Source organism: Monodon monoceros, unplaced genomic scaffold (genome assembly GCF_005190385.1).
Source record: "Monodon monoceros isolate NGI ecotype Baffin Bay Population unplaced genomic scaffold, NGI_Narwhal_1 Super_Scaffold_6, whole genome shotgun sequence".
Taxonomy (NCBI): Eukaryota; Metazoa; Chordata; class Mammalia; order Artiodactyla; family Monodontidae; genus Monodon; species Monodon monoceros.
Genome location: NW_021703783.1, coordinates 36,814,552 through 36,841,939, shown reverse-complemented (window position 1 = coordinate 36,841,939; position 27,388 = coordinate 36,814,552). Strand labels below are relative to the sequence as shown.

The 27,388-nt window shown below is 38.0% G+C and overlaps 1 protein-coding gene across 1 annotated transcript in view; it reads left to right on the top strand.

Annotated features, from left to right (window-relative positions):
* The first annotated feature begins 1,794 nt into the window (after positions 1-1,794).
* Positions 1,795-27,388, top strand: part of LOC114886142 (olfactory receptor 10AD1) — a 35,258-nt gene continuing 9,664 nt past the window's right edge. The window contains 2 exon segments of the mRNA XM_029206702.1: positions 1,795-1,962; positions 7,052-7,143. Of these exon segments, the coding sequence (XP_029062535.1) occupies positions 1,795-1,962; positions 7,052-7,143 (260 nt within the window).

The following is a 27,388-nucleotide window of genomic DNA, read 5'->3' as shown; positions in this document are numbered from 1 at the left end:
TAAAATAATAAAACTCTTAGAAGAAAACATAGGACCAAAGCTTCACAACATTGGACTTGGTAATGATTTATTGGATATGACACCAAAGGCATGTAACAAAAGAAAAAATAGACAAATTGGACTTACAAAAATTTTTTAAATTTGTACCTCAAAAACCACTATCCACAGAGTAAAAAGGCAACCTACGGAATGGGACAAAATATTTTCAAATCATATATCTGATAAAGGATTAATATCCAGAATATACAGAGAACTCCTAAAATTCAACAACAAAAAAGCAAACAGCCTGATTCAAAAATGGGCAAAGGACTTGAATAGACTTTTCTTCATAGAAGATATAGGAATGGCCAATAAGCACATGAAAAGATGGTCAACATCACTAAGCATTGGGGAAATGCAAATCAAAACTGCAATGAGATACAGCCTCACACCCATTAGGATGGCTACTGCTGAAAACAAACAAACAAACAAACAGAAAACAAGTGATGTGGAAAAATTGGAGCCCTTGTGCTCTGTTAGTGGGAATATAAAATGGTATAGCTGCTATGGAAAACAGTATTGTTCTTCAAAAAATTAAAAATAGAATTACCATATGATCCAGCAATTCCACTTTTGTGTATATATCCAAAAGAATTGAAAGCAGGGTCTCAAAGAGATAGTTGTATACCCGTGTTCATAGCAGCATTATTCATAATAGCTAAAACATGGAAGCAATCTGAATGTTCACTGATAATAAATGGATAAGCAAAATGTGGTATATATATCTAATGAATATTTTTCACCCATAAACAGGAAGGCAATTCTGAAGTATGCTGCAACATGGATGAACCTTGAGGACATTATGCTAAATGGAATAAGCCAGTAACAAAAAGACAAATACCATATGATTCCACTTATTTGAGGTACTTATTAGAGTTGTCAAAATCATAGACAGAAAGTAGAATGGTGGTTGCCAGGGGTGAGTGGGAGGGGAGAATGGGGGGTTATTGTTTATAGGTATAGAGTTTCAGTTTTACAAGATGAAAAAGTTATGGGGTTGGATGGTGGTGATGGCTGCACAGTAATGTGAATGAATGTATATATAATACCACTCAACTGGACACTTAAAAATGGTTAAGATGGTAAACTTTATGTTATGTATATTTTAACACAGTAAAAAACATTTGTTTACATACCTTTGCTGAACTGTGTTCCCTAGGAGAGTAGCTTTGGGCAAATTATTTCACCACTCCAAGCCTAGGTATCCTCAAAATGGGCAGGTTGACTACAGCAGTGAGACCGTCAGGAACCCTAACTTGTTACTATTTTTCCTCCTTGGGTCTCATGCTTTGAAAGATTCTGTCTTGTAAGGTACATACCATATTTATTAAGAAACTGTTTTCTATTTCTTATTAATTAAGGAAATTTTTGTTTCTGATTAGCATAAGATAAACATGATTGTCACCCTGAGTTGCTATGTCAGTCAAAACCAAAAAACAAGGTTTTATTTAGCATGCACAGACTTAGGTAGCTATGTGATTTCTATGAGAACATTTGAAATATTGAAAATTGTTTATGAATTCCTACAGGTTTGGAGACCACAGGCTTGACATCCCAGAAATGTTTGATTTTCAAGGTTATTCTTCCTAATACTATGATTCTCTGAAGGTCTGGCTTCCTATAGGCTTAGTGCTGACATAAGGTTATGGAAACTTGTACTACATCAATTATAATTGGCTTGACCAAGGCTTGAGTCTGTAGGATAATTCCATAGATATCTCTGTTTCTTTACTTTGACCCAGAGATGAAATAGGAATGAGAAGTGAAAATGGAGTTCAGGAAAATGAAATTCAGTTTATATCAACACATCGCTTGGGATCTGGAGCCCAGTTCAAAGAGTCAGAGCACAAACTTCAGCCACAAAGCCTGGCTTGCACTGTTGTAATGCTTAAGAGCATAGACTTTGGAGTTGGGCCGACTTGGGTTTGAATCATAGCTCTGTCACTTATTTGCTGTGTGACCTTGGGGAAGTGACTTAACCCCTCTCAATTTCATCTACAAAATGTAGATATTTTGAGGAATAAATAAGGCTAATATTTCTAGAGCGCTCAGTGCTTTATAGACAGTGTTGTTATCATTTAAGAAAGCAAATACAGTAGTCTTTTACCTTAGCTCTTAATATCCTCCTTCTCATTTCAACATGTGGAAATCATAAATTCTCCTCTACTTTGAGACCAGTTTCAAAATATACCTCTTCATGAAGTTGTTCTGATTTCCCTCAATATAATATAACCTTTGCTTCTGCTTAAAATTCAAGCATTTTGTGCCTCATTAGTGTGCTCCTTTTGTCCCTCAGTAGATTATAATCTCCTTGGCACAAATACTTCCTAGAACCTAACACCTTACCTTGCATATAATATAGGGTCAATACATGTCTAGTGGAATTTATTACCGGTTACTTTTATATTTATGCTGTCTACGCTCTTCAGCCAAAAGCTACAGGAACACCTGCAGTTAAATTAGTTGAATCTATTACTCATTGTAGCAAGGTAGAACACACACCATGGGAAGCTGTGCGGTGTCTCAGTAAGAGGATGTTAGCAAAAACTTATTCTGGGATTTTGACTTTGATAATTTTGGGGAGAGTCTAAGGAAGTGGACATTCTAGATTTGGTGGTGTCAAAAAGCAGGGACAACACTGTGATTGGATATATCAATAAATTTTATCTATAGGGAGAGGAAACTAGAGCAAAGGTAAAGCTATAATGGTAAAGAAGAAGCAATCATTCATTTAGGTGACAGGGAAATATTTGGTATTTTGTGGGGTTGTTGAATAATCTTATCTGAAGTGGATGTTCTTGTGAGATTGTTTATGTCCAGGGACAACATAGCTTAGCTGTACCAAATCGGTTCCTGGATATTAAGGGTAGTTTTTTTTTTTTCTTTCTCACCACATTTCACTTATAAAAACCTCATTTGATGTTTCTAATTCAAAAATTATAAAAGGTAGTTTTGCTTTGCTCTTGTTGTTGAACTCTAAAATTTAGGCTATCACAAATAAGTGTTGGAGGGCTCTCTAATTGGTCTTGGACCTAAGAAAAATTTTTCCTTTTGGGAACTTTCTTCTCCCCTCAAAAGTTTTGCATTTTGAGCAGTATAAGAACTCCTTGATATACATGTAGATAGAAATATTTTATTACCCTTGATTAATTAACCCTGATCATAACATAAAGGTTTTAAAGTGACCTTGGAGTCAGGCCATCTAGGTTTATTTCTCAACTCTGACACTTGCTGGCTTTGTGATTTTTAGAAAGTTGTTTAATTTCTCTGTTCGTCAGGTTTCCTTATCTATAAAATAGGTTTAATAATACCTATGAGACATTGTTGGAAGGATTATATAAGATAACTCATGAGCTCTACTAGAAAATAAGCCCAGTGAAAGCAAGAATCTTGTCCAAGTTAACCACCCTATTCTCACTAGCACAGTGCCTACTAGCACATACCAGGTGCTCAATAAATATTGGTTAAATGATTGAATGTAAAGCACTTATCATGGCCTTACAACATATTAAGCATTCAAAACTGTTGGTTATTATATTTATTGTTATCACTATTATTATTCTCATAAGGATATGAGAATATCCTTTTACCCAAATGAAATTGCCCATTCATCTCATTCTCTAGAGCTATACCAGCAATGTAGGTATAATACTGTTTGGATCCAGTCATATTACAGCAGCTGTACTTTGCTTATATCTTTTAATTGGGTCTAAACGTTTGATTATGCTCATAAGCTTTCTACCATCAAGTTTAACCTGCCATCACAGTGTTATATAGTGAACTCCTTCAGCAAACCCACTGAAGCCCTTATTCTTACCCCTCTCTATAAAACCATTTCAAAGTCTATGTGGCAGTTTCACCTGGAGCCTGACCCTTACCACACCATAACCCTGAAATATGTGTGAGCCCTGCTCTTACGCCTCTTTACCAGTTGGACTTCCTTAGACTTGCTTCTTGGTTACATTTTCTATTCTCTTCTTATTTATGGTGGAATTACTTGCATAAGCTCAGATGATATCTGCAACCGTGGGATACACTTTTGTCAAAATTTTAAAAGGCCTGGAGTTTGATCATATTCTTCTCCAAGTTCTGTGTTAATTATTAAATAATGGCTCATGGTGAGAGGAAATGATATATTTGGTTTTGAGCATTTTGCATTGAGTTAATAAAAGGAGATATTCCAGAAGGAAGTGAAAATATGAAAATTAAGCTTCAGTGAAAGTTAAGCATATAGAAACAGTTTTAAATATTTTATCATGAATAGGTTTATATCCTACTGGTATATTACACATTCTTCCCTAACCTCATTCCTGAAATCTCACCCAGTCCTTGACCCTATTTGGCAAAGCCCAGAATTGGAATAAAGCCAAGGATTTGGGTAAGGCTCAGTGATAAAAATAATAGGGCCTGATGCTTGGTAATTAAAAATAACAAAAGCTTTATAAAGCAGTATTAACATGTCACCAGGGTCACTAAATCAGTTTGGAACATCGCAGCACCTGTGCATAAGAGCAACCAGATTTTAAAATGGGTCATGGAGTGTGGGTACTTTTGGAAAATCTTGTTTTCCCTTGTGAACTCTTCTCTGCATAGGGACTATTTTTTGACAATCGTTTAGCCAGTCCAGCTAGTCTGGATTAGTACTTGCTGACGTGTTGTAGGCTGCTACATTTTTTAAATGTTCTTATTCATTTCTAAAAGAAATGCATACTAATTAATCACAGTTTGGAAATACTGAAAATTAGACAGAAGGGAAAAAATTTCCCATAGCCCCACCATCTAAATGTACTATTCGTATTTAGGAGTATTTCCTATCTTTTATTTTTTCCTTTGGAAATTTTTTTAAAAATAGAATCATACTGATGTATAACTATGAGTGCTGCTTTCCTTATTAAATGTTATGTCATAATTGTGTTCCTATGTTGCTACTTAGAGCCATAAATATTGAGTTTCAAGTGTTTTTTTTAAATTAAATAACAGAAAGTTAAATAAGATGAAACTTAAACTACTGTGAATTATTCCTTTTTGCCAGTTATTTAGGTTTTCCAGTTTTTACTATTATAAACATGCTACAATAAATATCCTTTTATATTCCTCTTTGTGTACATGTGCATAAAATTCTCTAGGAGAGATTTCAAGAAATGGAATTCCTGGTTGAAAGGTACTTGCATATAATATTTTGGTAGATATTGTCAAATTGCCATCCAAAAAGCCTGGACCAATTTAAATTAACACCAACAGTGTTTTACTGTTGTAATTTGCATTTTCCTATTGGTGCAGTTGAGCATCTTTTCATGTGTTTAATTATTCATTTTTATTTTTTCTTTTGTGAATTATTGTTCTTATACTTCCCTAATGTTTGTGTTTATTGTTTTGTTATTGACTTCTATGAGAAACAAAAATGACAGGTGTCAGATAGGAGGAGCTAGCCTGCAACTAGTACCTAGGCCCAGGCGTTCCCTACTTAATATAAACAACTACAGAGAATAACCAATGTCAGACAAGGTTATTCTGTGATTCCAGTGTAGCAGGACAACAATACAACCATTCTGAAATTATCTGAGCACAGATAAAAACAAGAACACTGTACAAATCACAAAAAATGACCAAACATCCCCTTCTCCCAGGGAACAGGAGGGCCTGCTGCTGCTTTACCAATTACAGCTTCAGCTCCATTCGGTTTCTCTCACATCCCAGATAAAAATTAAGATATCCAATCATAGAATTGCCTCAATTTCTGACAGACTCTCCACAAATGTAACACAAGCCCAAATCACAAAACAATCCCCTCTTAACCCCATCTTACGGAAATGTCCCCCTTGTTGCCCGTGGTGTGCAGTCTTCCTTGTTGCAGTAAGTATTAGACTCAACTCTGCTTGCCTACTGTTGTGTTTCCTGGTACTTTTGGCTGGTGGGCACAAAAATCTGGATGTTGATTGCTCTTGTGCATGACACAGATATTTTTTTCCTTGTCTGTCTCTTAACCTTGTTTATGGTATCTTCTGTTATTGATAAGTTTCTAATTTTATGTTGTCAGTTATTTTAATTAATTTTTATTGGAGCATAGTTGCTTTACAATGTTGTGTTAGTTTCTACTGTACAGCAAAATGAATCAGCTATACATATACATATATCCCCTTTTTTTTTGGATTTCCTTCCCATTTTGGTCACCACGTTGCATTAAGTAGAGTTCCTTGTGCTATACAGTATGTTCTATGTTGTCAGTTTTATCAGTCTTCTCCTTGATGACTTCTTAGTTTTGTGACTTGTTTCCCTGCCTTAGATCATAGAAAGAGTATTAGTATCCTATATTTTCTTTTAATACTTTTACTTTTTTTTTTAATGTTTAGCTCTTTAATCATCTGGACTTTAATTTTTTTTTGGACTTTAATTTTGTGTACAGATAATGAGGATTGAAGTTCTTTACAAATATAGGTCACTTCAGAACTTAATTCACATCCATCACTTTCTTTGGACGGCTTTCCTTGACTCTCTCCCCCTCCATTTTAATGGTCGGGGTTAGGAGTCTTTGCCTTTTGTTCCCATACCACACGTCACAACAATCATCGCTTCTGTCTTAGAATAGTTTGCAGAAGAGCAAGGGCAGCACTTTATTTATTGTTTTACCTCCGTGTCTAATGTGTTGCCAACATAGGAGTTTAATAAATATTTATCGATTGACTGTCATCTTTACTTCGTCTTCTAGAGAACAAGGGCCAGATCTTATTTGATGGGCCTCTACCAGTGTTTGTTGATCTGAGAATGAAAGAAAGAAATTTTTGTCCCTGGGCTATTTATGTTGCCTTGGTAACGGGGCGGGCCTTTCAGGCCTGCAACTGCACTTGTGCATTACAATTGGATAAAAAATTGACTGCTTATCTCATTCTTGTTAACAATTTTCTCCCCACCTACTACACTTAAAACTAAAATTATGCAAGCTGCAGGAAAAATTTCCATGAAGATTCGCCAAAGCCCCTTTTGTGGGGCTTTGGCTCCTCCTTCTTGTCTTAAGGCTGAGGGGACGCACGCAGCGGACTCCCGTCCTCAAAGGACGACGGGCATCGAAAAGAGGGACGATGTGGGGTCCCGGGACTACCAAAAAAGGTGGAGAAAGACTGGGTGCCTGGAGTGGGTGAAAGCCAAAAGCTCCGGTCTTGTTGCTCACCCCATTCCGGTACTCTGAAGGCTGGGTGGGTCTAACTTGTCAATACTCCAGTCGCGGGGTTGGGGGAGATAGGGGGCGGAGGAGAATCTGGTGCTAATGGTCAGAGCATGCGCGCCCCCTCAAAAAGCTGTTCTGAGACCACAAGCGGAGCGGTGGTTTCTGGGAAATGTAGTCTCAGAGCCTCCTGTATCCTGAGGCTGATGTGGAGCCTGAGAAGCCGCTAAGCCTCAAGATGCTGTCGTGGTCATTTGCCTCTGAAGGAAAAAGGCTGTTGTGCTCCTTATTAATGAGACATATATGAATAAGAAATAGGTAGAAAGATAGCTATAGACAATCTGGAGTAGAATTTGGCATCCTCCTAAATTTCACCCTCCTGAACAGACCCTACTCTCCTTCAGTCTCTTGCCTTGGAACTGCGGAGTGTTCCAGAATCTGACTAGGACTTTTATTTTGTTCACCCAAGCATTAGGTGTGGAAGTGAGGATGTGTTTAGTTTTTGTTTCTCCCTGAGAGTGCCAATTGGAAAGCCCCAAATATGTGAAGATGCTCAGCACAGTGCTTGGCACAAAAAAGCTAGTAGATATTGGTGTTTGTTTGTACCCTAACATGGTAAAGGGCTCTGGGAATAAAAGTATTACCCATTATGGGTTAGGAACTTGGAAGGGAGCAATATATGGTGTGGGTCAGAGGCTCCATGGATCTGCCCTTGTCCATTGCTTGACTACTGACAGTAGGTCTTGGCCAGCTCTCTCATTTCACAGAAGAGAAAACAGAGATAAAAGGCCCCGCCCAGGGTTCCACCACTGTATAGCAAAAACATTGAAACTAGTACCCAGGGCTCTGCCTCCAATGATTTAGCTCTAAGTGAGCCAATGAAGTATGGAAATCAGCTTCTCACACCTCTGGGGGTGCATAAAGGCCAGGCAGGCAGTGTCAGGGAAAGGTAATGTTAGAATCTGGGTTTTCTGCCTAGACAAATGGAAGCCTCCTGCTCCTAGGGAATATGTTGTGTAGCTTGGCTCTACAAAGAGAGCTTACCCTTCCTTTGAGCTTCAGGACAGGAGGATTAACTGTTTGAATCCCCAGTGACAAGGAACTTGGGACATATGAAATTGGTAAAGTGGACATATTCAGTTGTATCACACAGTCCGGCCTAAGCTAAATTATCCTTTCCATTTCATGTCTCTTCCTCCTCCTAATGATTCTTATCAATTCTAAACTAACCTCTGAAATGATGGATTTAGAGGGTTTCATTCTTTCTTTCCTAGATAACTTTAGAAATTGAATTTCTAATTGAGTGATGACCCCCAACATGGAAAATGGAAAGAACAGAGGCCTTGGTTTTAGAAAAGCCTAGATTCAAATCGCAGCTCTATCATTAAATCTGACATAATCAAATTACTTCTCTGAGTTTTCTTATCTACTAAATGGGGATACAAATACTTCATAAGGCTGTGGTAGATAGTCTTGAAAAAAAACCTCACAAATGAGATTTTTATCAGAGTAAAGCACTAACACATGGTAGAAAGCACACTGGTTTCAAGAGTTTTGAACTTGGCTTCTCTCTGGTCCCCAAATGTCCGTGAATTATAGTTGAAGAACTAGAAAAGCAGGGTACACAAATAAACGCTTTTAGAGGAAATCCTGGAAGAAGATCTTTCTCCCTGAGGGAACAATGTATAACAGAAATTTGGAATGCTATCACATAGACTGAGATAGTGTTTAATTTCCATATAGCTCCTGTATTCACAGGGCTGCACTTCTGAAGTCTGTATCTCTTTTCACCTGGGAATAAAGGAGGCCTAAGGAGGCCAAAGACCTGTATGCAGAAAACTATAAGATACTGATGAAAGAAATCAAAGGTGACACAAACAGATGGAGAGATATACCATGTTCTTGGATTGGAAGAATAAATATTGTGAAAATGAATATACCACCCAAAGCAATCTACAGATTCAATGCAATCCCTATCAAATTACCAATGGCAGTTTTCACACAACTAGAACAGAAAATTTTACAATTTGTATGGAAACACAAAAGACCCCAGATAGCCAAAGCAATCTTGAGAAAGAAAAACAGACCTGGAGGAATCAGTCTCCTTAACTTCAGACTATATTACAAAGCGACAGTAATCAAGACAGTATGGTACTGGCACAAAAACAGAAATATAGACCAATGGAACAGGATAGAAAGCCCAGAGATAAACACACGCACCTATGGTCAACTAATCTGTGACAAAGGAGGCAAGGATATACAATGGAGGAAAGACAGTATCTTCAATAAGTGGTGCTGGGAAAACTGGACAGCTACATGTAAAAGAATGAAATTAGAACACTACCTAACACCATACACAAAAATAAACTCAAAATGGATTAAAGACCTAAATGTAATACCAGACACTATAAAACTCTTAGAGGAAAACATAGGCAGAACACTCTTTGACATAAATCACAGCAGATCCTTTTTGACCCACCTCCTAGAGTAATGAAAACAAAACCAAAAATAAACTAATGAGACCTAATGAAACTTCAAAGCTTTTGCACAGCAAAGGAAATGATAAACAAGATGAAAAGACAACCCTCAGAATGGGAGAAAATATTTGCAAATGAAGCAACGGACAAAGGATTAATCTACAAAATATACAAATAGCCCATACAGCTCAATATTAAAAAAGCAAACAACCCAATCAAAAAATGGGTAGAAGACCAAAATGGACATTTCTCCAAAGAAGACATACAGATGGCCAAGAGGCACATGAAAAGCTGCTCAACATCACTAATTATTAGAGAAATACAAATCAAAACTACAATGAGGTATCACCTCACACTGGTTAGAATGGCCATCATTAAAAAATCTACAAACAATAAATGCTGGAGAGGGTGTGGAGAAAAGGGAACCCTCTTGCACTGTTGGTGGGAATGTAAATTGATACAGCCACTATGGAGAATAGTATGGAAATTCCTTCAAAAACTAAACATAGAACTACCATATGACCCAGCAATGGGCATATACCCAGAGAAAACCATAATTCAAAAAGACACATGCACCCCAATGTTCATAGCAGCACTATTTACAATATCCAGGACGTGGAAGCAACCTAAATGTCCATCAACAGAGGAATGGATAAAGAAGATGAGGTACATATATACAATGGAATATTACTCAGTCATAAAAAGGAAAGAAATTGTGCCATTTGCAGAGACGTGGATAGACGTAGAGACTGTCATACAGAGTGACATAAGACAGAAAGAGAAAAACAAGTATAATATCGCTTGTATGTGGAATTTAGAAAATGGTACAGGTGAACTTATTTGCAAAGCAGAAATAGAGACATACAAGTAGAGAACAAATGTATGGACACCACGGTGGGAGGGGGGTGGGATGAATTGGGAGATTGGGATTAACATATATACACTGTTGATACTATGTATAAAATAGATAACTAATGAGAACCCACTGTATAGCTCAGGGAGCTCTACTTAATGCAATGTGGTGACCTAAATGGGAAGGAAATCCAAAAAGGAGAGGATACATTTATATGTATAGCTGATTCACTGTGCTGTACAGTAGAAACTAACACAACATTGTAAAGAAACTATACTCCAAAAAAATTAATTAAAAAAATAATAATTAAAGAAAAAGAAGCTGGCTTCCCGCTGGCCTGAAGTTGTTCTCTGAGCTAGATAATGCCTTTAGGGCCAGGCATTGGAGCCAGAAGGGTATCTGCAGTGAAACTCAGGAACATTGCCCCCATGGAATCAGAAGTTCAGCCTAAGTGGGATCTCTTTTGGCCCCAATATTTTCTGCCATAGCTTCTTTGGATTAGTTCTGACTCAATTCTGGCAGCTATGCCTTGAGTTCAGGTCAGAACCACACCAAGGAACAATTCTGCCCAAGAATATCTAGTCCTGGGTTCGGTACCAGCATCCAAAATGTGGTGAAGAATTTGTGACCATGACGTAAGAGAAAACTTGCAGAAAGAGTCCTGGAAGCTCACACAGTAGATGAAATGGGGTACTCGTATTAAGGGGGGGTGTGGGGCTAGAAGGGCAGAGTTGGAGAAAAGGAATGGAGCTCATTGCCTCTTTGTTTTCTGTAAGGACACATACAAATGCAGTATGAAGAATACTTGTAAATGTTTTTGAGAATTTTCTCCCAGAAAGGAAAACAATGAACAGAGAGGAAGGAGTTTATGTTTGGGCCAGTATGCTTCCTTCATGTTACGAAGATTTATATTTCTTTTGGGCCCCTAATCTTTTGAGAGAAGAGGTTAGTGATTCTCTCCTGAGGCCCATCAGCCCCCAGTATTGACTTGTTTCTTTGCTTGAAGTTATTAAATATTGAAGCACAGCAGAGGTCATGATAGATATGAATGAAACTAGAGGGCAACAAAGTAGAGTAGTGACTGGAAGGTCCTGCTAACTCTCATTACCCTGTATCTCAGTAGATCCTAGCTCAAGCTTTAGGCCAGAAGTTTTTGGAAATTTCTTTATTCTCCTTAACAACCCCTGAAAACAGGACTTTATTTTCTGTTTTCCCTTCTCTTATTCTATGCAAAAGCCAGGCCACTTTTTTCAAGAAGCCTCAATCCTGAATGCTACAGCAAACAAGGAATGGTGTTCAGGTCACAATCCAGAAATAGGATCAGAGAGTTCTTTTGGTGGAGTTAGCATCACTGAGTTCCCCAGTAGCGAAAACTGTACCATAACCTGAAGAAGAAGAGGAGTCACAACATCTGTATCCCAGATTAGAGGAAGAGGGAAGGCCTAGGTAAGTGAGTGGAAGTTTCAGAAGTTTAAGCCCGATATGGACTCACGGGACAGAGAACTGTTTATGACCTCTATCCTTTGTCCCCACCCAGAACTTTTTAATCTCACTTTCTGAGAAGCATATTCAGATTGGGACCAACCAAACTAACTTTCTAGAATCAATTTTATGGAGAGTGGATCTAGATTTCAAATTAATGATTAAAAAAACTACATTTCAGTTTTCATTTTCTTAGGGTCGCTAGTAGTAGTACCTTTGGGGAGATAGACCCTCTTGTAATGAAAAAAATCAAAATATTGCTTTTTTCTAATTACTTTCTTTTATGGATCATCCACCTTCCTAGTTTCCCTCTCTTCCTACTGACAGTAATACTAGACTGGAATATGGCATCCCTAGTTTTCTTACAGTCAGGTCCTCAGTTTTTCTCTGTTAATTGAGAAGATGACAGACTAAGTTAATGATTCCAAAATGATAGTGCTGGGAAATGGGGACTGCAAGGAAATTTCGGTGATGAAATTTGACAAAAAGCTTCAGTAGTGAAGCTAAAGGAGATGATTTTCTGATAGTTTAGAGCGTGTGTTCGCTTATACGTGCATGTATTTCTGGAATATGATTTCAGAAAGGTGCTAAAAGAGGAAGGATGGTCCTATGTGTACCCATCCTGTGATACTAAGCTTCCAGGTTATGGGTATACAAACCTTTTCTGTAGAGGGCCAGATAGCAAATATTCTTTACTTCTCTGGCCACAGTCACTGTCACAACTACTCAGCTCTACTAGTAGCAAAAAAAAAAAAAAAAAAAAGAGCCATGGACAAAAAATAAGTGAGTGTGAACGCCGAAATATGAATTTCATATAATTTTATGTGTCATAAAATATTCTTCTTTTGATTTTTTTCAGCTGCTTAAAATTGTAAAAGCCATTCTTACCTCATAGGTCATACTAAAACAGGTGGCAGACTGATTTTCCCTAAGGGGTATAGTTTGCCCACCCATGTTCTATGTCCATGAGATTTCTTTGTGCATTTTGGGACATAAAGAGGGGAGTGTAAGCTGTGGGCATTTACAAGGGGAGAGCAAGCTGGGTATTCAGAGTGAATATCCAATTTATATATAGGCCAAAATCAGGTATTATGGCCTCTCTTGGAACCCAGGAATTTTAAATATTACTTTTGATTTTGATTAACATAATACATGCACTAAGTATAAAGAGTTATCAAATAGTACTGAAAGACTTAGTGTAAATATAGTGACTACCCCGCTCCTCTTTGCTTCCCCAAGTCTTCCTCCTCAGAAGCAACAACTTCTGACTCCTTTTCTAGCTGTGTCTTCTGGCTTTTATACATCTCTGTTTACTTATCTCCAAATTTCTAATCTTGTTCATTCATTTATTTTTGACATTGTCCTTTGACATCCTATTTTGGTAGATAGGAATGGTAGAGAGAGGATTTAGCTCTGGTGTGCTTCCATCCTCTCTGGCTTTTCCTTCCCCATCCTCCCAGTGGAGTTATAGTATAGTTTTTTATTAATCAGTACTCAGTATTTATATGATTATTGTCTGTCCAGATATGTCTATCATATTATTGTAAGGTACTAGGATTACATTCTTATGTCTTTCCCTAAAGTACATGGGGAGGGGGAAGGGTAAGCTGGGACGAAGTGAGAGAGTAGCACTGACATATATACACTACCAAATGTAAAATAGATAGCTAGTGGGAAGCAGCCACATAGCGCTGGGAGATCAGGTAGGTGCTTTGTGACCACCTAGAGGCGTGGGATAGGGAGGGTGGGAGGGAGATGCAAGAGGGAGGGGATATATGTATACATATAGCTGATTCACTTTGTTAAGCAGAGACTAACACACCATTGTAAAGAAATTATACTCCAGTAAAGATGTTAAAAAAATAATTGCTTTGTTTTTTTCGTAGTTTTTATGTAATTTTTCTTTTACCGATTGCTATTTCTTCTCATATCTTCCAATAATCTCTCACTATAATTTTCCACAAGAGCAATTTTATCAGCTAATATATCAGTTCCAGAGTGTGTGTGTGTGTGAGTCTATGGGGGATTGAGAGAGAGACAGACACACAGACAGATACTTAAGACTCTTCCAAGAGATTCATTCTGCCCTGATTGCTTTTTGGTCCTGCTCTGAAACTATGATCCTGGGACTTCCTTTTACTGCCATCCTAGGAATTCCCTTTGGCTTTCTTCTGATTTGGATTCCCTGTTTCCTGGATCTCATGCTTTTGTGTTTTGGGGGGGAATACACTTACTAGTAGCTTTGTGAAGATTAAAAAATGGAATAATGACAGGGAATGGGGATGACAGCCCTTAATATGTATTTTTTTGAGTGGCACTGCTCTAATCTGGTACATAATTCTCATTTTAGGATATCTCTTCATCCTTGGGGATTTCTTTCACCTCTCACTTCTGCTGGATCTCCTGTCTTCTGCATCCCATATCTTCCTCTTAGTTTACTCCCTTTTTTTGAAGTAAACTGTCCTCTATTATCTACTGAGAAAAAAGTGCAAAGAAGATAAATGTAAGAACTTGCATGTCAAAAATGTGTTTATTATACCCTCTCATTTGATTGGTAGTTTCACAGGATACAGTATTTTAGTTTGGAAATACTTTCTTCTTTGGTATTTATCCATTGTTTTCTAGATTCTGGAGTAACTTTTGAGAAGTACAAAACCATTTTCGGTTTATGATTCTTTTTAACTTATTATTTCTATCCTATTTTTCCATATTTCTATCTATCTGGAAGCTTATAGAATTTTCTTTGTGCCAGTGTACTATAATTTTACAGTGGTGCACTTCAATGTTTTTTTATTTTCTTTATCACAATGATAAAGAACCCTTCAATCTGAAAATTCATGCAGTGTAAGAAACTGTTAGGTTCTAAGAAAAAAAAATTATCGTGGTGATGGTTTTCTCCCACGTGGTAGCCTCTTTGGCTTTTTGCCTTACTTCCTGGGAGATATCTTTAACTTTGTTTTCCAATTCTATTGAAATTTTCATTTCTGTTATCATATTTAATGCTAAGAGCCCTTTCTTTGTTTTCTAAATATTCTTTTTTATACTTGCTTCATGGATGCATTTCATCTCTCTGGGTGTTGACTTTTGGTTTTCTTCTCTCTGCATATTGTCTTTTTCTTCTAGCTGCTCTTTTTTTTTCTATTAGTTTGATTTGGTCTTTATCTTTCATATTGAAAGCTTTCCCCATTTGCCTAGTAATACTTTGTTGCCTGTTCATATTTACAGTGGAAGACGAAAACATGGATGAAATTCCAAGTTCTTTGGTGGGACTTGTCAACTTTGAGGGGTTTTTTATTGTTTAATTTGGTTGGGTCTTTGGTTAAGAAGCCCTGATGTCAATACATTTAGGCCTTTCCTCTTAGGCTGCTCTGATTCCTCATAGAAGACTCTTCCAGTCTTCTACCTGGAGGCTTAAGACGTGGCTGTCAGCATCTGGAAGTTAAGGTGGGAAAGAGATCTGGGCCTCTTAGCATTTAGGAAGCATATGTTTCTTTAATCCCTCCTATTTTAAGCATAATATTAATGCTTTCAAGTAGACCTAGTGTGTCTGAGACCAAATCACTGCTTCTTCTCTGCAAAGAATAAACTCCCAATTTTCTGCTAGGGTGAGTGAGAGATGATCTCACAACAGTGTGCAATGCGGAAAGGGATGAAAGGATTGAAAAGTTTTTAAGGTAGCTTTCAACCAGTTCTTCCTATTTTAGCCTTTACCTCATACCTTTCACTCCCAATTCCAGAGGATTTTGCAGTACACATCAGTTTATTCTCAGTTCCATACCCCTGCCTAGCTACTGGCCTGGAATTTATCTTTCTTAGCTCTGCAAAATCAGATACCACACATCTATCTACCTTCAGTTTCCAAAATATATTGTTGCTGATGTTTTATCTTTTGTTTACTCTGTAGGTTTGTATCTTTTGAAAAAAAAACAAAACCCTCTTTCCTATAGCTTATGCAAGGTTTAGGAGAGAGCAAAATTAAATGTTTGTGTTCAGATTACAGTTTTCTGGCTCCCATAAACTTTGACCTCTCTCGTTGGCCCTCAGTTAATTCACTAACAATATGTAGAATGCCAGTTCAACAAAAGCAAATGGCTAGTTTGCCAAATTGTCAATTCACCAAATCATCATTTCAACAAATTTACCTCTTTATTTTAACTATATACTACTATTTAAAGCTTTTTAAAAATTATTTGTTGCCTAACAGCGTTTTAAATAATGTTTTGTTTTCTTTACCCCATCTCTTGCTACTATAGCTAGATTTTGAGGGACAGATAGAGGAAGAGATTAAAGATCATAAAAATAATAGAGTAATAAGAATGTATTCTGGAATATGAAGACTTCTCGTAATTTTATTTAAGAATATATTTTTCATGAGTATATTTTAATAATTACTTAAGTAGATTCTATTTATTAGGATAAAAGTATTTGTTGAAAAATTCTTATTAATAGAATATTAATGTTCTATTATTATATAATAATTAATGCCAATAAAGTTCTTCTTTGGGCAGAAATCCTTATTTTTTAATGTATTTTTAAATTCTTGTTTAAGAATTCTTTCTCAGCAGATTATTTCATAATTGATGCTAGATATAATAAACTATCTTGAAAGCAAAAAGAAAAGTTCAACCAGAAACTTATTCATTTGACTTCCTCTATGATGAAGTTTTTATGAATCCTACTATAGAGAATTTTGTTCCCTATACATGTAAAACGAAATTTAGACTCCTTCCCTGACCTACACTCCCTGCATGAACTGTCCTCTGGACACCTGTGCCACTCCTCTCCACTTTGCTCACCCTGCTCTAGTCACACTAGTTTTTCTTATTTCCCTCTTAACACTCGGCACTTTCTGTTCTTTCTGCCTGTAACCCTCTGTTCCAAAATCTTCATACTTGCTCCTTCATATCATTCTTTTCTCAGGTCATTCCTTGAACACCCAATATAAAGTAGTATAGCATTTATTATTATCTGAATAATATCCTGTTTGTTTACTTATTGATTTGATAGTTAACTTCCCCTTCCCCTAGAATCTACAATCCATAAGAGCAAGGGACTTGTCTGTCTTCTTCACTGCTAGATCTCCTGCATCTAAAAGAGTGTCTGGAGCATAGTAGATTCTCGATAAATATGAGGCTGAATCTCAAATGTTTAAAGTTCTAGAATACAGTGGTCTAGAAGCCCCCTGATACATGGATAAAGGAGGAACCCATATGACACACACATATAACAGTGTGTGAAGACTTACGTGTATCTTTCTTCCAGAAAGAATGGAGGAGCAAAATTCCTCAATCAGAAGAGGGACTCAAGCAGGAGACCTGCTGAGATATTGTTTCACTGGATAATGATTTGTGCTGGCTTTTTTTCATTAAGCAAGAGCTGACTTTAATTTTATATAAAGCAGAGTGAATGGCCCATAAGTAGAAAAGGAATTACAAGAATTTACTGGAAATAATTGAGCAGTGATTTATCATTAAGAGGAAGTCTATGCCAATAGGAAGTCTCTGCCCCTTCTGCTCACTTCTGTCTTTCCTTAAAAAAACTTCTTACCTTCTATTTGGCTTTCACCTCTTTTGCTTGTTGCCTACTCTTTTCCTTTTAACTAGACCCCTTTCCATCACTTACACAATAACTTCTTGGGTTATAAAGAGAGACTTGGTTTCTCTGTTAAACAGTGCAGGAGTCAGGAAATACTACCACATTCCTCAAGTATTAAATCTCAAATTTACTTACCTTTGTGCATTGAAAAAATTTCTATAGACTTTTGCCTTTCTACTATTTGAAGAAAACATCCAGCTAAGGAAAGAAAAAGTGAGGAATTTTTTAATGGGATACTACCAAGGTTATGGGCAGACTTCATGTGGGGGAATGAATGGTAAATCTTGCAGGATAGTACTAGACTGGCACTTTATCTAATATTGTTCTTCCTTCTGAAATTTCATTGGGCCTATTCATGACTGACCTTATCCTAGACTTTGAAATAAGAAGTGACAGAATGGGAATCGTTAATTAGTTGAGTCAGTGTCTAAAAATTCCTAGTGTAGGACTTTCTGGTAAATTATGAGTTAGCAGGTATTGCTTAGGCTCAAGCCTTAAATGAAGGCTTTCTCTTTTCTCTGATCCCCAGCTCTAAATTTTGGGACCTATACTCCCAGGTGTGCTTGCAAAGAGAAAATAATAGTGTGGCTCCCCAAGAGGAGCCCTAAGTCCACTTACGCATTTAGCTCTATGTGGAAGAGAAATGTTAATAAGGGTAGCTGGCCTTCCCCCTAGGGACTAAGGTCAGCGGAGGCAAGAAGGCAAGAAGGTGCTTGGGGACTTTAGAGCTTATATAATTTCCATGGTTTCTAAAGCTTCATGCATAAACGTGAAAACAGGCTGTTTTTTCACTGATGATGCATACTTGCAATAACAGCAACCATTTAATGGACCAGTGGAATATATTGTGGAAGGAAAAGGTGATCAAGATCCTTGCAAACTAAATTATGAAGTAGGGCTGGAGAGTTGGTATATCTCTGAGGTAGGACAGTGAAGGTGTATTTCTTGCCTTGTCAACTGAAAGCGAACTGCTTCTTGTGGTCTTAACTAACAGGTATCAAGAAAAAAGCGTTTGGTTAAGTATTGAAACCACATCTGGTACAGAAGCTGCAATTGGAGTCACCACCTGATAAGCTTATGATAATCCACTCTCATTCTCCAAGATCCATCTGCCTTCTGCACAGGCCACATAGGAGAGTTGAATGGGGATGTAGTGGGACTCACCACTCCTGCATCCCTCAAGTCCTTGATGGTGGTACTAATCTTTGCAATCCCTCCAGCAGTATGGTAGTGCTTTTGGTTTATGATTTTCCTAGGTAGAGGCAGTTCTAGTGGCTTCGACTTTGCCTTTCCCACCATAATAGCCCTCACTCTGCAAGTCAGAGAACTAACGTAGGGATTCTGCCAAGCGTGTATTCTTATTTTTTAGTAATCTTTTATTTATTTGTTTATTTTTATATTTATTTTTGGCTGTGTTGGGTCTTCGTTTCTGTGCGAGGGCTTTTTCTAGTTGCTGCAAGCGGGGGCCACTCTTCATCGCGGTGCGCGGGCCTCTTCACTATCGCGGCCTCTCGTGTTGTGGAGCACAGGCTCCAAATGCGCAGGCTCAGTAGTTGTGGCTCACGGGCCTAGTTGCTCCGCGGCATGTGGGATCTTCCCAGACCAGGGCTCGAAACCGTGTCCCCTGCATTGGCAGGCAGATTCTCAACCACTGTGCCACCAGGGAAGCCCTAAGCGTGTATTCTTGAAATGGAGAAATAACCACACAATAGGTTTGGTGACCCACTGCGCCCTCTCTGAGATGGATCTGACCTAAAACTTCATTGATCACCTAACTTCTATAAGCCTGTATTCTGCCTGGTGGACCACAGTGACATTTTGGGTTTCCTGGAATTTGTATCAGTTCAGAATCAGTGTCCAGTAGTCCCTGAAAGGTTTGATTATTTCCTTTTCTTCAGTGCACAGTAACTCTGATAAAAGGCCATAAGTCCCTTTGGGGAAGGCCGGGAGAAAGATTAACAGTATAAATTTCATATATCTCGAGAGGTTTATTATGAGGAACTGGCTTGTATGATTATAAAGGCTGAGAAGTCCCACAGTCTGCCATCTGCAAGCTGGAGACGCAGCAAAGCTGGTGGTATAGTTCTAGTGCAAGTCCAAGGGCCTGAGAACTGGGGCACCAATGATGTAAGTCCCAGTATAAGGGCAGGAGAAGACCAATGCCAAAACTCAAGCAGTCAGAGAGCACAAATTCTCCTTTCCTCTGCCTTTTTATTCTTTTCAGGCTCTCAACAGATTGAATGATGCCCACCCACACTGGAAAACACAATCTGCTTTACTCAGCATACTTATTCCAATACTAATCTCTTCTGGAAACACCCTCACTGACACACCTAGAAATAACATTTAACCAAATATCTGGGCATCCTGTGGCCTAGTCAAATTGACACATAAAATTAACCATCATACTTCCATTGTCCCCTATTACCCTACTAGCTCAGGTTGCCACAGCAAGCCTCTTACAATCAGACATTTCAAGGCAAAATGTAGGCACACATCTTTAGGAACATATAAATATGACAAGATCCCTACAAAATTTGGTGACAGCTCATCAGTTCCACCATTCTGTGAGCATCCAATCAGGGATTTACACACCTGCTTCCCTTTTCTAAATACAGCCCCCCAAACTAACTGGAGGTTTTCTTGGGACCTCCCTCCTCACTTTTCTGGGGTGGTGGTGGAGGAAGCTGCCCTGTCCTCTATGAGAAAGAAGAAGCTGCTTAGGGTGAGAGTAGCTGGAGGAGGAACTAGAGCAAGCAGCCCCAGGCCTGGGCATATACCCTGAGAAAACCATAATTCAAAAAGAGTCATGTACCAAAATGTTCATTGCAGCTCTATGTACAATAGCCCGGACATGGAAGCAACCTAAGTGTCCATCAACAGATGAATGGATAAAGAAGATGTGGCACATATATACAATGGAATATTACTCAGCCATAAAAAGAAATGAAATTGAGATATTTGTAGTGAGGTGGATGGACCGAGAGTCTGTCATAAAGAGTGAAGTCAGGGCTTCCCTGGTGGCGCAGTGGTTGAGAGTCTGCCTGCCGATGCAGGGGACACGGGTTCATGCCCCGGTCTGAGAAGATCCCACATGCTGTGGAGCGGCTGGGCCCGTGAGCCATGGCTGAGCCTGCGCATCCGGAGCCTGTGCTCTGCAACGGGAGAGGCCGCAACAGTGAGAGGCCCGCGTACCAAAAATAATAATAATAATAAAAGAGTGAAGTCAGAAAGAGAAAAACAAATACCGTATGCTAACACATATATATGGAATCTTAAAAAAAAAAAAAAGGTCATGGAGAACTTAGGGGCAAGACGGGAATAACGACACAGACCTACTAGAGAATGGACTTGAGGATACGGGGAGGGGGAAGGGTAAGCTGGGCCAAAGTGAGAGAGTGGTATGGACATATATACACTACCAAACATAAAATCGATAGCTAGTGGGAAGCAGCCACATAGCACAAGGAGATCAGCTCGGTGGTTTGTGACCACCTAGAGGGGTGGGAGAGGGAGGGTGGGAGGGAGGGAGACGCAAGAGGGAAGAGATATGGGAATATGTATATGTATAACTGATTCACTTTGTTATAAAGCAGAAACTAACACAACATTGTAAAGCAATTATACTCCAATAAAGATGTTTAAAAAATAAAATAAAATGGTGCCCCATTGAATCTCGAATAAAATGGATGCTAAATGGAATTTTAATGGGCGTGTGCAGCAGTTTTTGTATTCTAATAAAAACCATTATTGATTTTCAAAAGTGGAAAGAAATATGCAAGGATCTCTCTCCCCTCCAATTCAGATGCCTTGCTCTAGATCATGTTAAAAAGTTTTTTATTAATTTCTGAATTTTTGTTCTGAGCAAGGCATTGTTGGATATTAAAAAACAGACCCTCTTTCACTTTTAGGAATTTATCATACAGAAATAGTTGTTTGTTTAACTGTGTCAAGGATATATGTTCAAGGTGTTCATTTACTTGTAACAGTGAAAGTTTAGAAAACTAATTATCCAACAGTAGGAGAATGGTTCAATAAATTATGATTCATCTTTGAAGGCAGTACATGTAACAGTGGTTAAAAGCATGGGCTCTGGAGCTAGAAAGTCTGTCTTCAGAGTTTTGCTTTACTGTTTACTAGACGTGTGACTAAACCCCAATTTCCATATCTATAAAATAGAGATACACTAATCCCTACCTAATATAGTTATTGTGTGACTTTGAATACATTTTTTCTCTCTGCTTGATCTCATTTTTTCACCAGTAAAATAAAAGTAGTAATATCTACCTGGAAAGAAAATAATGACTGTGTAAGTTGCCTAGTTTAACGTCTGACATAAATAATAACAACAACAGTAATAATAATATCTCACATTTATTGCACCCTTGTAATATGTGAGTCATTGTTTATGTACATTGATGGATTTAATCTTCACAAAAGATATGTGACATAGGTATTATTATTACTTCCATTTTGCAGATAAGAAAACTGAAGAGAGGTTAAATTACTTGCCCAAGGTCACAGACTTTAATAAGAGTTAGATACTCAGTGTGGCATAGCTGCTGTTTAACAAATAAGTCATAGTATTGTCTGTCGGGATACTTTTAGTTGAACTTAATATAAATTCAACCAAAAGTGACACAACAATGAATACATCGTTAACTCACATAACAAGGACTATAGAGATGGATGATCTGGGGTTGGTTAATTCAGCAACATTATCAGAATCCCAGGTGTTTGCTAAATCTTTCTGCTCTGCCATCTTCACTTAGTGTTGGTTTGCCTTCTTAGTCTGGATGCCCACATGCTTCCAAGATGGCTGACATGGTTCTGGGCATCAGATGCAAAAAAACTACATTCATAGGAGCAAGAAGTGTCTCTGTGTTTGTGTCCCTTTTAAGAATGAGGGTGATCTTCTCAGAAGCCTCCCAGGAGGTTAGCCTCACATAGTTTTTGCCAGAATTGTATCATACACTTATACTTAAAGTAACCCTTGGCAAAGGAAATAGGATAACCATGTTTGGTTTAGGCTAATTAAGATTGACCCCCTGGAGCTGGGAAGGGACCCAGCTACCTCTGAAGCATTTGGTTGTTAGGAAGAGGGGCACAAAATTAACCCTCTATTAGAGAGAATGAAGGGGGCCGTGTTGTTCACGTTCTTATTTAATTCTTTCCCCTTGAGTGTGGACTAGACCTACTGACTTGCTCCTGATGAATACAGTACAGGAAAAATGATGGTGTGTCACTTCCATGATTAGGTCATAAGAGACTCCAGCTTCCATCTGGCTGGGATTTTCTCTCTCTGGATCTTCTTGAGTCTTTACTTTGATGAAGCAATGTAAAAGGCTCACATGGCAAGGAACAGCCTCCCAACAAGTACTAGGGAGGAACTGAGGCCTCAGGCCAAACATACAAACATTCATGACACTAAATAAATATGCAGTGTTCTAGGTAGCTTCCTTTTGCCATTACAACTCCATTCCTCACTCTGCTCAGTGCTCCCAGAGGATGATGTGTATGGTCTCCATCATAGGCTTCCTTGCCCTCTGGCTTCCATTTAGGTTCTACCATTTGGCTAGAGATGGGAGATAGAACAGAGTAAAGTCTGGGTATTTATTCTCCCAGTAACCTCTCTGTGAATGTGACCTTATTTGGAAATAGGGTCTTAGCAGATGTAATCAAGTTAAGATGAGGTCATACTGGATGAGGGTGGACCCTTATCTAATGACTGGTGTCCTTATAAGAAGAGGGAGATTTGGACAAGAACACACAGGGAAAATGCCATGTGATGATGAAGTAATGTTTCTACAAGCCAAAGAATGCCAGGGATTGCCAGCAACCACCAGAAGGAGAGCTGTATGGAACAAATTCTCCCTCAGAGGCTCCAGAAGGAACAAACCCTGCCAACACCTTGATTTTGGACCTCTAGCTTCCAGAACTATGAGAGAATAAATTTCTGTTGTTTTAAACTACCCAGTTTGTGGTAATTTGTTATGGCAGCTCTAGGAAACAAATACATTGATCAGTGATTTTTCTTTGGTGTTATGTGAGACAATCAAATCTCTGTGCTGAATGGCTCCATTACCATTTTAATGTTTTTCCTTATTATGATAGCAATACATGCTATTGAAACTATAGAAACATTTAAAGAAAAATAACAAGTAGGAAATATTATCTATAATACTTCCATTGTCCTCATTTTGGTATATTTCCATTTATTCCTTCCCTAAATTTGATTTTATATAGCCTTTTCATATTACATATAGAATTCTTCATCCTGACTTTTCACTTAAAATTATAGGTAAATAGGTATTCATGGAGTAAGCAACTCATAAATATTTTTATGACTGCATAAAATGTCATTATATAGGTGGTCCATATTTTATTTAACAGTTTATCTATTGTTGAATAATGGATTGCTTTTACTTTTTTGTTATTGCAAACAATCTGTGATACAGGGTAAATAAGATGAAAGTCTTGTTTCCAGAGGAATTTAATCTGTCTATGGGTGATTGGGATGGATTAGAGAAATGCACAGTTAACAGGGATGTCCCAAAAGCAGAGATCTGCCTTTCCTGACTAATCCAAAAGAGACTGCAAAGGAAAGATTTGTGGTGGGAGTAGAGAGAGTCTTCCAGGAACAGTCTTTAAGTTACTTAGCAGGGACAGTTGGCCCTGGAGTTGCCAGGCTACTCAGGATGTTCAGAACAAGATCTGCAGGGACATCTCCTGGACGTATGCCCTTTGCTCACTCCTTTAATAAATCCCAGCTGCTCCTGATCCTCTTTAGGCTGTCACTCAGGGAGTTCCTGTAGGCATCTTCTTAACTAACCTCCTGAGACTCATTTAGAGTAAAACCAAAACTCAGTCTGGCCTTAACTGGTCTGAAGTAAAGCTGCCTGTTGGGATGTCCACACTTGGAACCTCTGGGAATCTCTAAGTAACAAATGCTAATGAGGCCGTGAGGGTCTCAGTTTCATTCTACCTTCTCTTCCCCTTAAACCTATTCCCACACACACCAAAGGAGGGAAGAGACTGGCTGGGACCCAAGTGCCTCCTCAGAGTGTGTTCAAGACTATTACCAGGTTTCCCCAGGGAGAAAAGTTTGCAAGTTCAAAGTAATTTCTATTGGCCTTACTGGGTTGTGCTGGGAAATGCTCTGTATTATAATCATTTGGGAAATAACAGACTTTTTACTCAAGATTATTAATTCTGGAAAGAGGTCAATCCATTATTTGTATCTTTCTTTGGTCTCCCTCAGAAAGTGAAGCATGGCAAGCTCATGCCCTGGGCAAAGAACTTTTGTGATGAGATTGGAAAACTTTCAAGAAGCATGAGCCCCTCCCTCCCCTCATCCTAGAACAGGAAAATGTTCAGATCATCCCCTCATCCTTTCATTCAAAACATATATTCAGTCTACTATTTGCCAAGTCAGGTGCTGCATATTATGGGAGATAGATGAATAAAATACAGTCTTTGCTTTAAGATAGGTAAAAATCTGAAAGGAGAGAGTAGTTGTTCAAAACAATCACTACAAGAGTTAGAGAATGTTAAGTACCACAAATTAGGCACAAACAAAAATCAGAGATCGTTCAGCCATGGAACACTATACTCAATTTCTTAATAGAGAGATAAGGAGAGGCCTCAGAAAGGATTGGACATTTAACCTGGGTCTAAAAAGTTTCAAGTGTTCTTTCTTTTCTTTCCCCATGGCCACTGCACTGGATAACAACTTCATTATTTCATTTATTCATTAATACACTCATTTGTTCAACATTTTTTTTAAACCTACAAAGTACCAGGGTCAAGGCCAGGTGTGGGGATACAACAGTGAGCAACACAGAAATGGTTCCTGCCTTCATTGTGCTTACACTCTAGTTGAGGAGATAAGTAAACCAACAAATAAGAGTTATGATAGAATCAAACAAAGAGCTAGGTAGAGAATAGCAGGGGGACAGACTTTAGAGAGGAGGGTCACAGAAGGCCTATCTGAGAAAATGATACATAAACTAAGACTTAAGGGATGATGATGAGCATTCTAGAGAGATTAACAGCATATGCAAAGGGAATGATACAGGAAAGAGCTTGGAAATTTTTTTCTGAAATAAGACTCTTGTGGCTGGAATATAGTGAATAAAAGAAGAAACCAGAATGAGATGAGATTAGAGAGATAGGCAGAAGGAGAATAATATATGGCTTCCAATGCTGTTAGGAGTTTAAATTTTATTCTAAGTACAATAGAAAGTCTTTTTTTAAGTGAGTGAACAATGCAAACTGATTTACATCTTAAGATCAGTCTTGCTGCAGTGAGGAATATTGATAGGCGAAGTGTAGGAGTAAAAGTGAGAAGACCAATTAGGAGACTCTTGGAGCCCAGGCAAGAGGTGATGGTATCTTAGATTAGCGTGGCAGAAAGAAAATGTATGGACTCTATGTACTTTGACAAAAGATTCAACAGGATGTCCTGATGGAGTACATGTGAAGAGTGAGGAAAATGGAGGAATCAAAGGAGACTCCTAGGTTCTTGGAATGGCAATTGCATAGCTTGATTTAATAGACTAGTTTCTATCTCCTTGCAATAAGATAATAATCCCTATCCATCATCATGTGACTATACATTTCTACCCATTGAATCTAACTTGACTAAGTGACTTTCTTTGACCAACAGAATGTAGGCAGAAGTGATAGTATGCTAGTATCCTCGAGGTCATCTCATAGTCACAAAGAACTTTTGTTGTCAGTTGTTTCAAGAAGAAAAGAGAATATCTTTAAAATATCCATACTACCCAAAGCAATCTACAGATTTAATGCAATCCCTATCAAAATACCTACGACATTTTTCACAGAAGTAGAACAAATAATCCTAAAATCCATATGGAAACACAAAAGACCCCAAATTGCCAAAGCAATCTTGGGAAAAAAGAACAAAGCTTGTGGTATAGTCCTCCCAGATTTCAGACTGTACTACAAAGTAATCAAAACAGTATTGTACTGGCACCAAAAAAAAAAAAAAGACACATAGATCAATGGAACAGAACAAAGAGCCCAGAAATAAACTCACACACCTATGGCTAACTAATCCATGACACCGGAGACAAGAATATACAATGGAGAAAAGACAGTCTCTTCAACAAGTGGTGCTGGGAAAACTGGACAGCAACATGTAAAAGAATGAGGTTAGAACATTTCCTCACACCATATACAAAAATAAATTCAAAATGGTTTAAAGACCTAAATGTAAGACATGAAACCTTAAAACTCTTAGAAGAGAACATAGGCAGAACACCCTCCAACATAAATCATAGCAATATGTTTTGGATCTGTCTCCTAAGGCAAAATAGCTAAAAGCAAAAATAAACAAATGGGACCTAACAAATTTTAAAGTTTTGCACAGCAAAGGAAGCCATTATCAAAATGAAAAGATAACCTATTGAATGGGAGAAAATATTTGTAAATGATGTGATCAATAAAGTGTTAATATGTATACAGCTCATATTAACTCAATATCGTAAAAACAAAGAACCCAATCAAAGAATGAGCAGAAGACCTGAATAGATATTTTTCCATAGAAGACATACAGATGGCTAACATGCACATGAAAAGATGCTCAACATCTCTAATTACTAGAGAAATGCAAATCAAAACCACAATGAGATATCACCCCACATCTTTCAGAATGGTCATCATTAAAAAGTATACAAATAACTGCTGGCAAAGGTGTGGAGAAAAGGAAACCCTTGTACACTGTTGGTGGGAATGTAAATTGGTGCAACCACTATGGAA